We start from the raw sequence: 14,737 nt of genomic DNA on the forward strand, positions 1-14,737 counted from the left end.
GGGCAAGCGCTTTCTCTCACGATGAAGTGACTTCTCCATGAGGACGAGGTTCCACGGTATCAACCTTGAAGTAGCTAATCCAGCAGGTTGAAAAGAATAACCAGCTTGCAATAGCTTACACACAATTGGAAACACAATGAGCAGGAGCAATGGCACGCATTTCGAGGCAGTAGGCAGCTGCAAATGATGCGGCAGAGAGGGCAAAGGTAGTAGAGTATGCAAGTTATGACTGAGTCATGAGAAGGCAGGTTTGGGTGCGCATCTCGAGGGTGGAAGAAGCAGCAGTAGACTGCATCAGATGGCACAGCAATCAAGGCTATAAGCAGCTGCAAATGGCACAAAAATTGAGGGCAGGGGCAGCTGCAACTGGCACTGCAATCGAGGCTGGAGCAGCTACTGTTGGTGGCAGTCCCGAGGGCAAATGGTGAGGGCAGGAGTGTGAGCAGCAGTCCCAAGAGTAGCAGCTCCAAGGCGGACAGGCAGGCAGGTGTACAGGTCTATCGGGCAGGCTGTATGGGCAGGCGAGCAGGCTGGTCCGGCAGGGGTCTGCACGGAAACAGTCCATACAGTCCATACGGACTGTACAGCCTGCTTAAAGAGGGCTGTACGACCTGTTTGCAGTTCGATGGAGTAGCTGGAGGCGAGGCTTCTAAGGCGGCTGATGGCGAGACATTTCGGGCTAAAGAAGGGGTAGTTGATGATGGCAAGGTAGATCAGCTCCACGTCAGCTCCGAAGATGAGGCTAAGGAGTGGAAGGGAGCTCAATCATGGAGGAGAGAGGAAATTTCATTTGCGGCTTCTCTCATGCTCTAGGTAGAGCAAGAAGAAGGGGAAGGTAGGAAGGGAGGCTCTAATACCACATGAAAGCACATGGTGGAGAAGGGAGAAAGAAAGAAAGAAAGAAAGTTTATTAAAGTCTTCGGAAGACCGATGGGTCTATGAGACTGATAGAAAACTGGTACAAATCAAGCAGAAACGGTGGAGCTACTAAACGAGCATCAACACCCATGCTGAATGCTAAGTGCTAAGTAATACATAGTCATATCATCAGTAGTGGCATCATCATCGTCGTCATCAACGTCATCATCATCCTCATGCTTGGGTCAGCCACCATCAGGGCTGGCTGGCACCGGTCCATGGAAGCAGCCCCACAGAAGTATATGTGTGTCAGGGGGATACTGATATGTAGATAATGATGGAGCGCTGACGACTATCTGTGGGTGCAGCCCGTCTCGGTCTCCTGGCAATGACTCTGCTCCTCCTAACCAGGGCTATAGTAACCCTGTGGCCAAGCCCCAGGCCTGAATAGGGATGGGAGGTCGGTCAGTGTGATATGCATGCCCATCCGCCGCTATTGAGTGCGGTGTGCCTCAGGCTCTAGGTCTCTGCTGCGTCTGCTATAAGTGATTGTAGGGTGCGTGCGGTCTGACTGGAAGAACTCTGTGATCTTGCTCTAACAGGGAATGGGTCTTGTGTCTGAGGACTGTCTTTGTGTCCTGAGTAAGTGCTCCCTATAGCGGACCGCCTTATGGATGAAGGCGGCGAGGCATCCCTAGTCTAAGCATGAGAGAAGTGTGGATAATGGCCCAAGACCGCCGTCCCTAAAAAGGCAATGGTATCGACCACGGATCTTGTAGTACACGGGGCATTTGAACGCGAAGTGCTCCTCTGACTCCACCTCCTGTCGATCACATAACATGTGGCAGGTGGATCCGAGTGTACTCTGGTGGGATAATGAAACCCTCCTCAGAGATGTGCAGACAGTGATCTCTATAGAAACTGAGCTTCACTGGAAGCTCCCTCGGCTCCAACCAAGTCCTGAATGTGTGTAACTGTAGTAGATCTTCTCGAATGACCTGGTTGACCTCGTGGTGTCCCAGTGGAATAGATGGAGCAACTAAGCTGTACTGAAAGGGAGGCAGCCTGCTGTCTATGTGAAGCCCCAATCTCTCTGGGCATACCGACCTCTCTCATCCTCCCATCTGCGAAGCCCATGGATGAAGATAGAGCCAGCCATGGCAACCTGCGTCGCTTCGTTGTAATGGACCTGTACTGTCTGACGCGGTGTAGATAGGTAATGGTGTGGAACGCCGCATCTAGCTGCAGTAGTGGGGACGTGCCAAACTCGGCCCGAATGATGTGTCGTGGTACTGATGGCTTGCTTCGGATCATCCGCGAGAGCAAGAGGATCTGTAATCGCTCCACCCGAGCCCACTTTGTGTTTGAGAGATCTGGCCCCCAACAAGGACTGTCGTAGATGCCTGCTGGTCAAACCAAGGAGTAAAAAAAAAGAGCCTTGGTCCGAGGGTCCTGAAAGTGTGAGTGGAAGCATTGTCTCTCCAAGCGAGCAAGTGAGGCATATCCTTGGCTCAAACGGGCCTGCATCGCTTGTCTCATCGTGAAAATGGGGCCAGAGAAGACGACGCCTAGGTAGGTATATGAGGAGACGATCTCAACCGATGATCCATCAACTGCTCACTGCTCACTGCGCATGACGGCTCAAGATGTGTTGAAGATCATTACCTTGGTCTTGCCAAGGTTAACCTTCAGATCATGTGACTCACAAAAAACTTGTAGTGCATCCAGATGTCGCTGGAGGCCCTCAGCGACGAGGACATCATAACCACGTCATCCGCATATAAAAGTACCTAAATCAGCGTGCCGGCGAGAGAGCAACCAGCCCCTCCCAGTGATCCCATAAAGGTCTCGAGTTCGTCTATGTAGAGGCCAAACAAGGTTGGTGACAATGGGCAACCCTGTTTGACCCCAATGGTGCTCATAATCGCATCTTCCATCCAGCTTCTGTCTGAACTCTGCCTGAGACTCTCTCATAGAGTGCAATAACAGCCCATATGATTTCTTGGTCATACCCCAGTGTCTGTAGGCATCTAATGAGGTAGGCTCGTGGGACGGTGTCAAAGGCTTTGTAGAAATCCACAAAGCAACAGTATACTATCTGTTTTCGCGACCTGGCCTCCTCTATGATCCCCCTGAGTACAAGTATGTGATCCATGGTCCCGTGATCACGTCGAAATCCTTCCTGTCCCTCGACCGTGAGCCCCTGCATCTCTGCGAATTAGCTGACCTGTGTGTCGAGTACTGATGCATAGATCTTGGACATGACATGCCCGATCATAATGGTCTTGTAGTTTTTGGGCTCATGGGATCTCCTGCCTTGTAAATGGGCGTGATGGTGTTGAGGGTCCATGTGTGTGGTAAGCGAAGGCAAACCACGTCATTGAAAAGCCTTGCGAGGATCGGGGCCAGGACGTCAATCCCATATGCAATAAACTCTGTGCATAGCCCCTCGCTCATGATCCTTCGCTCGGCCGTTATGGAGCTTCAATGCCGCGTCCTTGACACTACCTCTAGGGAATTGGGTGCAAATGGTAGGGCGAGGTGAGTGTGATAAGTGCAGGGCTGGTTGGTTGGGGACGTCATACAAGCTACGTGCATAGGTGTGCCAGACTTGATTGAGTTTCAGAGAGAAAGGGTAGGCTAGGAAGAGAGAGAGTGATACTAAAAGAGAGACATAATGAACTAGAAATGAAATGACTAAGCAATGACAAAACAAAAGTACTCACATGTAGACCAAAGAGCTTGTACCTTGATACTTGATTGATTTGACACTAGACAAGTATAGCTCTTATATAAAAGCACACACACACATATGAACACATATGCATATGGGATAACTCCCAATGTGACATGTGGTATCCATAGGACACACTAGACTAGAACTCACACTAGAACCACACCAAACCGACTCAACTTGGCTTCATATTCTAACAGGAGAAGCAAGAGGCTAGGGATGCTCCTCACAACTTGGGAAAGCCGTAGTCTTTGTGGGATCCTCTCCCTCCTATCATGTATATGCTACTCCTAATTTGGTGCAACTATGCACTCAAAGACATGCTAATCTTCTTTTTTATCACCAATGCATCCAACTACTACCTCATGATCTTGAACGGATTCAGCCTACTCTTGGTTTGGTACTAAAAGACAATCTAACCTCTCCTTTTTGTCTCCAATGTGTCCAACATCCAGTATTCATCGTAGAACATATTTCCCTTTTTCTTTCCCTCTACCCTAGTCCAGATCGTATTATTTGGATCATTGTGGATCTGAACCTTGTAGGTTGAGTTAAAGGTGTGCACTTGGGTACGATGGGATAAAGGGGGTCCCCTAAGAGAAAATTTAGGTTGGGTAAGATAAAGGGGGTTCGGGCACATCTTGTCCTCCCTTTGGCCTAGAGGAGGCCGCCCAGAAAACTATTGAGATTGGAAATAAAGTCATTTCCTTGCCTATGGGATGATGGCTAGAGAATTCGGCATGGACCTTGGCAAGCTGGCTCATTCGCCTAGACCATAGGATTGTTTGGTAGTCCTGAAACGTCCACTTTTCAGTGAAACACTCCACTAGGTGTCTCCAACCTCACCTCCTTTAGAAGGGGATCAAAGTCCTCCACAATTAAGCATACCTGTAGTATTCCATTGTATGTGAATACCAAGCCATTGCACAGGGTTCTCCAACACTATGTCGAAATATGCTCCAATAGAGGGAAGGATGGTTATGTACTCTTTGGGAAGGACTCAAAAGCAAAGCACAATTGAAAATCTGGGCATATCATGCCTCAAGTCCATTTTTTTGGAGTGAACCCATGGTGTTACCAAGGAATGTAGAACATAGATACACATGACTTTGCTCGACCAAGGACTAGGTAACCTCTTGCGAGGTGAGAAGGAGGGCAAATAACCATTCCATATATGATGACCTCTTGGATGGGGGACGAGCATTTTCCGAGCGAAATCTTCCGAGCGTCCGAGCGAAGGAAAAAAAAAGCTTCCAACTATGCAAAAATATGACAAAAATTGATCATAAGAAAACATAGTTTCACTTAGAAATATGAAAAGTATTGTAGGAATGCCTATTTTATACACGAATATTTATGTGAATCTTTGGGAATGGTGAGAACATAATGGGATGGCTTTTGAACAAACCCACATGTAGAATAGACTTCTCTATGAAAATTCCCTTATGATCCTTCTTACAACTTTTTACTTAATAGGGGGTGACATTGAAAAACCTCTCTCAACCTATCTTCATGAAAGGGTTTCTCCAAAGAAAACTCATTGAAGCAAGCCATCAAGGTAGTTTCGCCAGCGAAACCCCTTTGAACAAGGTCTTTCTTGGACAACACTTTTAAAAGTGACATAACTTTCATATCCAATGTCCAAATATAGTCATTCAGCCACTCAAATTGATCGAAAAATCCCATTTGAGCACATCTATGGGGTTATATTTTGGAAAACCATGCATATATAGTATTAAATATTACATGTATTTTATGAGAGTGATGTATAAGCCCAAGGTAATACTTATTTACAATAATTTAAACCTCTGTAGAAACATGTTTATAAATATCTTGTTATTAATACTATAAAAACACTTGAAAGATATTGCCATATGATATAAATGTGTTTAATAAGTAATTATTTATGTATAATATTATTATATTGAGAGCGATTATGAGGGACGTTTCTTAAATGAATTATTTTTCAATACTTTTTTAAGGTAATAACAAAGGTACAAAGGGATGTCTATGAATAAGAAGATTTATGTTATGTAAAAATGAATGAGTGACTAGTCTGTATAATTTTATGATAAAGGAATCTAGTTCTAATGAAAATAAAAGTGTAAAAACCATGTTTCCTAAAGAAATACTATTTTTAAAATCTCTTGAAAAACACGCTCGTATATACCTGCTCATAGGTTTTTGCTCGTAAAATTGACGCATCCGGATGGATGTGGTCACCCTCGAGCACTAAACTCGTTAGAACCCAATCTCGAACTTGGCATCTTGTAGGCATGAGATTGACAATGCTTTTATGTCCTATAGTTCCTGGACAACTAATGCTACCTGTTGTTTGTCCTTGGGGGAAGGGAGATCCCAATGGCAATGGGGATCGAGAAAGATTTCATATGAGCTTCTCTTGCCAGACCAATGGTCACCATTTGAACGTTTTGCCCTCCATCAATGCTATCTTTGAGGTTGCTAGCAAACGATATCTTTGCTAGGAAAGGTGAAAGGAAGGAAGGGTAAAAAGATGAAAATGGAGTGAAGCAAGTCTACTTAATAGTAAAAGATTGAAGGAAAAGCAAAAAGAAGGAAGCGGAAAGGATGGGGAAGGCTAAGAAACTCCTTGTTTATGGAGGATTTGGCTCTATGGAGGTATCTCCATAAATATTTGCAGTGCAACCCGGATTGATGCAAGGCACCGAGAGAAGAGCCTTTCCTTCTTTTGCTACACAATTAGTAATGCCAGGAAGTTTCAGCTCAGCCACACGATTAGTAATGCCAGTAAGTTTCAGCTCAGCCTTACAGGCTAAAAGCCCACCAGAGCTCCTCATTGGGAGAGTTTTCAGATTTTTGTTGACTCGCAGAAATCCTTTTGGAATAGACTCTGAAGTCCCTCAGGAATAGAAAAGTCACTCTTTTCTTTTGAATTTTTATTCAACGAGGGATTGCAATGAACCAGTGAAGGTCTGTATTCGGGGCAAGACTCTATTTGTATTCATTGCCTCTCTATTGAGGAGTCTATTCAGCATCGCTTATGGGGCTGCAAACAGGCAAGGATCATCTAGAAGGGGGATTGCGAGCTTATTGAGCATTCTCCTTTGGTCATGACCTAGGGCTCGCTACCTCCAGCTTTCTCTTTTGAGGCTCAAGTTCTTTATGAGAGACGTGACTCTTCTTGGGACCTTTCGGTTCAATGACATTTGGTTGAGTCATGCTCTTTGGATGATGTTCCTGGCTCTCCTTACAGATCTAGACATGCCTTTGTGGATACTTCATGGGAGATTTTGGCAAGCATATTAGGGTGGTGGAGATCCACTTTCAACCTTCTCAGCCTTGGATTTTTTCTAGCTCTTTTATAGGAGTTTTATTTTGTCCTATTAGGGTGTTTGTTTTCTCATGCTTTGCATGATGTACTCCTCCCTTGAGCTTTTCCCACAAGCTGTACAACAGCCTGGCACTTGTATGGACACCCTCATGAGGTCGAAAAGAGGAAGAGAGGTGGGGATCTGACGGAGGACAAATGAAGAGGGGCTGCAATCCCCATTCTCGCCTGAAATATAGCCCTTAGGATATAATCCAGCCTGAGGGGCGGCGAGGGAAAGCCCCAAATGGCAAGGCCTAAGGGGATTCACCAATGGCAGGAGCTTGTAGGGAGCCAAGCTGAAAGAGATGGACAAGGCCTTGGAACAAGGTGGACTAGCCCAAATGGGCTATGGGCCAGAAACAGCCTATGGCCTGCTTAAGAGCAGAAAAAGCAAAGAAAAACAGGCTAAAGAGGGAAGCAGGCAGACAGGAGGAGGGGTGTAAAGGAGAGTTGAAAGAGATGGAAAAACAGCCTATGGCCTGCTTAAGAGCAGAAAAAGCAAAGAAAAACAGGCTAAAGAGGGAAGCAGGCAGACAGGAGGAGGGGTGTAAAGGAGAGTTGAAAGAGATGGAAAACCAGGCTAAAGGGGAAGCGTGCAGACAGGAGGAGGGGTGTGAAGGAGAGGCGAAAGAGATGGAGGTGGAAGAAGGGCCATCCAGGCACAAATGTGGGGGCGGAAGGGGAGCAAGCAGCACTAGTTCAGGTGCGACTCTTTGATCTATAATGCAGTTAGAGAAGACTTCTTAAATATCGTTTTTTGTAATGACTAACAAGTTATCTAAGATTGGTTCTTGTATCATAAAACCAGGTCAGAAACACTCAAAAACTATAATCCAATCTTTAAATGTGCAAGCATAGACAAAACTTGTCCCAAGTAAGAATTCTTTTGACAGAAAAAGGAAGCATAAATTTTTGGTCGTGATTAAGATATCTCTTTTACAGGATTTTTGTCCAATCTTTTGAAGAGGGGGGTACATGTGGATCAGTGGCTCATTATAAGGGACATGTTGGTTAAGCTACCAGTCTTCATACTGGATTATAGGACTATTCGCAGAGAACCATTAGCAAGTTCAATGTTTTGGTTTAGACTGAGTTTGCAAAGCAGACCCTTTTTTAGAGCTCTCATGAGTCAGTAGGTGGTGCCTCCTTTGAGGAATGGAACCTTGAAGACCGTAACATATCAAAATTATGCCTTTCAAATTCAGCTATGTTTCAATCTCTTAAACCAACACATCTATCACTGGTATCTCTGGGAGAAGGTCGCAATGTTTCGTTTTGAGGATGGCTATAGGGTTCTCTGCCTATATTCTCAATGTAGCATTATTACATTAAGGAGTTTGATTGGATGATTTGAATCTTTGGAACTCCTTAGTCTTCCAAGATCTGTACTTAGGGAATCAGATGAGAAAACCATTGCAAACTTTAGCATGTGAAACCTGAATTTCCAGGCCAAACTCAATATATTTCATAAGCCCCTGAAAGATTTCACAAGAAATCAGCCATGATGATTTGAAATTAAGGATACCTCCCTAGTAGTTTCTATTTTTTATACTATTAATATGCCATTATGCTACATTTATGTATCCAGTAATTCTATTTGAACCAAATCGCAGCTCAGTCTTGAATATCAAGCCAGGAAATTTTTATGAGTATCAAAACAATTTGCTGCCCAATTATGCTACACAAGGGTCTCTGCACAATAAGATTCTTAAGTCAGATTCCAGATGAATATGCTACCTCTTACAACATTCACAAAAGAATATCAAAGGATAGGACAATATTGAATAATGTTGCTAATGAGAGTCTGTGGGTTTCCTTGTTGTTACAGCTAAAGCTTTCAGATTATATAGGAAAGAAGTACGTCGTTCTATTTTTCTATCCTTTGGATTTCACATTTGTCTGTCCAACAGGTTTGCATTATTCTTGTCTTATGTCCTGATGGCTACAGATATACAGTTTTACACTTCTGTACTTCCATTTAGAAACTGGCTTCAATTTGTGTTTTCTTGTCACATTGTCAAAATCTATGTGCTGAAATTAATTGCTTCTTTGTTATCTGAGTGAAAGCTTAGCAGTATCCATATGGGTCTTGATGTATATTTTTTTGAATAGTTTCATGGTGATGATATATTAGGCTAGTTGGTTTATTGGTTCTAATGCTTTACTCTTGGATTGCAAAAACCATTTACAGAGATAACAGCTTTTAGTGATCGATATTCAGAGTTTGAGACTTTGGATACTGCAATCATTGGTATATCTACTGATAGCGTTGTAAGTCTCTTTGGGGACCCTCATGTGTTCTTTATACAGAGGTTGATTATGTGTAAATGTGTATCATGTATGTGTGTAGTGCATGCATCCATAAGTGCATGTGTTATTGCCAATGCTTTGTTTTCTGAATGCACAAGACATGTAATATATTCATCAAATTACAAATTTGGATGCGCTTCAAAACTTAGTTATAGGAGCATTTCAAACAGAAGCTGACTGATTGCAGTTTCTTCTGACCAATGCAGTTTTCACACCTTGCTTGGGTACAAATAGATAGGAAGTCTGGTGGCCTTGGTGATCTTCGCTACCCTCTGGCATCTGACTTAACAAAAAGTATAACAAGGACCTATAATGTTTTGATACGTGATCAGGTACCTTCATAATATCAATTTGAAAAAATAAATTTGCTTTTAACCTCAACTTAAATGTGAGATAGTTCTCATTCCAAGCACATGAGTCATAAATTGAAGTTGAAATACATCAGGGGGGAATGGCCAAAAGGAGGCATACTTATTTTGAGGATGGTCTTTCCATAGCCGATGAGATGTCTTGTAATACCACTGCCCAACAAAACCAAGCTCATCCCTCTGAAACGTATATCCTATATCCTCAGTTGCATTGGAATCCCTTGTACATTTGAGCCACTTTTTGCAGAGGGTGTGGAATTTCCATCCAATTCTCTGATATCCTCTCCTTGTTAGGAAACCAAATCCTGACCGGATAGATGTTAGGTACAAGGTGTCCTTGCATCTAACGTGAGGTCTCATGCTTTCTCAAAAGTCTTACTGGATCCCAATGGCCATTTGTGTGAGTAATTTATCTTATTAAAGTATTTGTGTCCTACTTTGTGACGATGATTGCTACAACAGCGCAATAGCAGGAACTCACAGAGTGCTCAGAAGTCATCAACTCACAACACCACATAAAATGGTTATGTGTAAAAAACACCACATAAAATGGAATGGAACAGAACCACCACACTTCTATCTCATCGTTACACACTAATTTTACATTTGTTCAGTCTTATGTCTTCACCAAATTCTAGCCCAAATCACCACATGGGATCATGCCCTTCGACCCTAAGAAAGTTCCCAAAATACAAGGTCACTGCAATATGTAAATACAATGTCTACTCCCAACCCAAATACAATTGGCCATTGCCTAGGTGACCTGGTAGCTGTATCTTCCTCTCCTTTTGAAATCTCATGGTCCCTTTCTCTCCTTTCAATCTCCTTCTTCCTCCAGTTCTCTCCTTGTATTTTCCCCTTTCTCACTCTCTGGATGACCACAAAATGCTGGCATGCAAGCAGTCTCTATGCTTTGATTTTCAGGTGCTTGGATCAGAGGGGTCTCTACACTGTACAAATCAGCCCACAGCTAGGTGCTTATCAGAGGGGTCAAAGGAGAGATATCTCTAGATCAGTTCAACAAGATGCCCTCTTGCCCCTTCGCTGTACTCATTTGTGACTTAATCCATGAGTATCTTTTTGAGATCTCAGGCTGGCATTATCGGGCTTTGTCTTCCCTTGATCTAGGATGAGAAGATCCTAGATAGTGAGCTTGCTGAAAACACTGCTGTTTTTTTGGATGCCACCTCCCAAACACTCACATCTTTCAGGATAGTCTTGGATTTATTTTCGTTTTACAATAGGTGCACATATCTATTGGAATAAATCCAATGGCTTCTAGATTAATGATGAGGACATACCAGATTTGGGGGCTGATTTTGGTTTCACTTGGATTCAAAGAGATGATTTTGGTTGCACTTGGATTCAAAGTGGGACCCAGGGGAGTGGGAGTGGATTGATGAAGGGCACCGAGAGAAGAGCATCCCCTTCTTTCGCTACACAATCAGAAATGCTAGGAGATTTCAACTTAGCAGTAGAGGTTGGGCCTCTAGAGCTCCTCATTGGGATAGTTTTCGGATTTTTGCAGAGGTGCAAAAAAACTTTTGGAAGAGGCTCTGGAAATCCCTCAGGAATAGAAAGATCACTCTCTTCTTTTGGCTTTCTATGTATGGAGGGATTGCATTGAACCTGTGGAGATCCAGGTTCGGGGCTGACCCTACTTGTCCTTGATGCCACGCAGCAGTTGAATCAGTTCAACATTGCCCCTTCATTATACGACGACACTCTGTGGAGTCTTGTTCTCTCCAAGATGTTCCCTTCACTCTTTCAGAGCTGCTCATGTCTCGGTGGACACATTATGGGAGATTCTTGCTAGCATTGCAGCTCGGCATATTTGGAGGGCTAGATGTACGGAGGTGATGGAGGGTTCCTAGGTTCACTCCTCCCAATCTATGGCTAGTATATGGACTGATACTCTACACATATTGGTGGCCATCTTGGAGAGCATGCAGGGATCCTCCAGAGCAGCTACTGCCAGGAGAGGAACTTTTTTCAGAGTTTGGAGAGGATCTTCTTTCTTCTCTGAGTCTCCTTCAGGGTTGAGGTGGCACTTTCAGCCTCCACCTTGGATTTTTGTTAGCTCTTTTTGAGATCTCATGCATGACATGATGTACTCCCGTATTTGAGCTTGCTCTTGCGGTTTTCATTCATACTTAATGAAGTAATCTTTTTGAAAAAAAAAAAGAGAGGTGATTTTTTTTTTTAGTTTAAATTTTTTTGGAGGAGGCTCTGGAAATCTCTCGAGAATATAAAGATCACTCTCTTCTTTTGACTTTGTATGCATCGAGGAATTGCATTGAACCTGTGGATATCCAGGTTCGGGGCTGACCCTACTTATCCTCGATGCCACACAGCAGTTGAATCAGTTCAGCATTGCCTCTGACATGCGAGGACAATCTGGAAGGGTGATGCTAGGAATTTTAGCGTATTTCATAGAACACCCTTCTTCATGACTTGGGAACCACTGCCATGGTTATCTCTTACTGGCCCTCATGTGTTTTTCGAGGGACATGACTCAGACTCAGCCTTCATTATACGACGACACTCTGTGGAGTCTTGTTCTCTCCAAGATGTTCCCTTCACTCTTTTAGAGCTGCTCATGCCTTGGTGGACACATCATGGGAGATTCTTGCTAGCATTGCAGCTTGGCATTTTTGGAGGGCTAGATGTACAGAGGCGATGGAGGGTTCCTAGGTTCACCCCTCCCAATCTATGGCAGTATATGAACTGAGACTATACACACATTGGTGGCCATCTTGGAGAGCATGCAGGGCTCCTCTAGAGCAACTACTGCCAGGAGAGGAACTTTTTTCAAAGTTTGGAGAGGATCTCCTTTCTTCTCTGAGTCTCCTTCAGGGTTGAGGTGGCACTTTCAGCCTCCACCTTGGATTTTTGTTAGCTCGTTTTTAGCTAGGTTTTTTTCTCAGGCATGGCATATGTACTCCCACATTTGAGCTTGCTCTTGCGGTTTTCAGTCATACTTAATGAAGTAGGCTGAGCTTTTACACCTGGGACACAGGAAGATCTTCTTTGAAGCCTTTCATATTGGTTTCGACCCAGTGGAGGCAGATAAGAAAATCTTTTCGCTCTTCATCAGATTCCCCGGGCTTCCCACGTTTACCATCGACTTCTTTCTGTTATTGGGGAGCATTTTGGCGCAGTTGCTGAGATCCCACCCCTCCCTGGGTTGCCATTGACTGCAGCAGAGGCAACCAAGGCTGATGGGGTACCTAGAGTTAGGGTCCTTTGCAAGGATCCTAACCTCAAGATGGATCATGTTATGATCCAGTGCCCGAATGGTTCCTTTTTTCGCCAGAGAGTAGAGATTTCAGGCAGACAGGACCAGTGCAGGATTTGCAGGACCTCTGGACACTTTGCCAGGGATTGCCCCAGGAAGAAGAAAAGGCCCAAGAAGCCCTCTGGTACAGCTACCGCCCCATGGCCTCGACAGGGGGGACAGGGGGGTGGTATAGGTCCAGCACTTGCTCCTCGGCCTCGACAGAGGGGTGGTATAGGTCCAGCACCTGCTCCTCGACCTTCGCATGGCGGTCCTCCTCAGATTGGTGGTGGTACAGGTCCAGCACCTGCTCCTCGGCCTCGACAGGGGGGTGGTACAGGTCCTTCACCTGCTCCTCGACCCCCACCTACCTCAGGGGCATGCGACGCTCTGCAGTCGGTTCCGACACGTGTGCAGATCCCTCCTTCAGTTCACGAGGGTACTTTAGTGGACTCTGCTTCACCTCGAGCTGTCCCTCCGGTCTCACCTTGCACAGTCCGAGATGCTGAAGCTTCGACCTCCTCCCCGGTTGCAGCTTCTTCCCTAGATCCAGCGGTGCCAGATGCTCTTCTTGAGGCAGGAGAGGTCTCCGCGGCTGGGTAGACACAGGATAGAGAGCATTCCTCACTTCCTCCCTTGGATAGGGGAAAGGGGATAGCTTACACTATTGATCCTCTTCCCTCACAAGGGATCCTTCGCACTCCGGTGTCTGGCTTGCTCCACAGGAACTCGTTTTCAGCCTTGGCAGAGGGTTCAGATTTCCCAGAGGAGGAGTTTGTGCCCGCTACTTTTGGGGAGCCAGTGATTGGGTTTCCTGTTGACAGGGCTTCTTCTTCAGGTGCCAGGGTTCTTTCCAAGAAACAAAAAATAAAGAATAAAGTGGGAGATGCAAATGAGAACATACATGATTTTTTAGGTTAGGTTGTTTACACTGTGCACACATTGAGATATTGAACCATGAGTGGTGGGCATCTCGTTACACACACCCCCATGACCAAACCTTCTAGTCCTCCATTCCACAACAAGGGACACCCTTCAAATTTGCCAATCACCTTTGTGTTCAAGGTCCTGCAAATTACAAAACCATTGTTGAGCAATTGTTGGGCAATGTGTAAAAGGGGTGCCCATGGGTGGGCATTCAAACTCACAATATAATGGGGTGTGGCAATTCAAGACTGCCTAAGACTCTTTTTGGGTGCCTACACGTTGGGTTGTACTTGGCATATCATAACGAATGTTAAAAGGGAAGAGAGAGAGAATCGACAACACACAAAGCAAATGGCCAGAAAGAGCACACAGGTTTGACCAGAGAAGCTAGGAACAGGTTGGCTAGATCATGCAGCCCTTTACATGCATGGCTCATGGACTAATGGTCTACTGCTTACACCTTAAGGATCATGTGGAGCCAATCCAAGTTGGCATTGACAATCTAGAGGGGTCAACTGATTTTCCGCCACTTGGTTCCATCCCTCCCTCCTCGAGCAGGAGGTCTTCCCCTGTTGAGGGGTTTGTTTCCGCCACTAGGTCGGGTAAGGTGTTCCACTCTACATCCTCCCATCGATGAGGATTATTAGTTGGAACATACAGGGCCTAGGTGGCGTCCCACATCGCCGCCGTAGACAGCTGATCCGGGATCAGCTTCATCCAGGTGTTACTGGGGGTTCCATTGATATATTATTTATTCAAGAGCACAAGCTGGATTCTAGAGATTGTGCCAAGTCAGACAAGTTGCTTTCTGGCCATACTTTTTGGTCGCCTGCCTTGGGCACCAGGGGGGGCACTTCTATTTTAGTTTCGCAGTCGGCTCTCCCCTTAGTTGTTGGGCACGGAGTCATTAT

General features: G+C 45.0%; 1 protein-coding gene across 1 annotated transcript in view; it reads left to right on the forward strand.

The window, feature by feature from the left end:
- LOC147892813 (2-Cys peroxiredoxin BAS1, chloroplastic-like) overlaps positions 1-14,737 on the forward strand; it is a 56,896-nt gene that overhangs the window by 21,345 nt on the left and 20,814 nt on the right. The window contains exons 4-6 of the mRNA XM_087386792.1: positions 8,773-8,854; positions 9,136-9,215; positions 9,461-9,586. Of these exons, the coding sequence (XP_087242918.1) occupies positions 8,773-8,854; positions 9,136-9,215; positions 9,461-9,586 (288 nt within the window). The remainder of the gene's footprint in view (positions 1-8,772; positions 8,855-9,135; positions 9,216-9,460; positions 9,587-14,737) is intronic.

Source organism: Dipteris shenzhenensis, chromosome 16, assembly GCF_047967505.1.
Source record: "Dipteris shenzhenensis isolate YYH24624 ecotype China chromosome 16, Dip_SZ_1.0, whole genome shotgun sequence".
NCBI lineage: Eukaryota > Viridiplantae > Streptophyta > Polypodiopsida > Gleicheniales > Dipteridaceae > Dipteris > Dipteris shenzhenensis.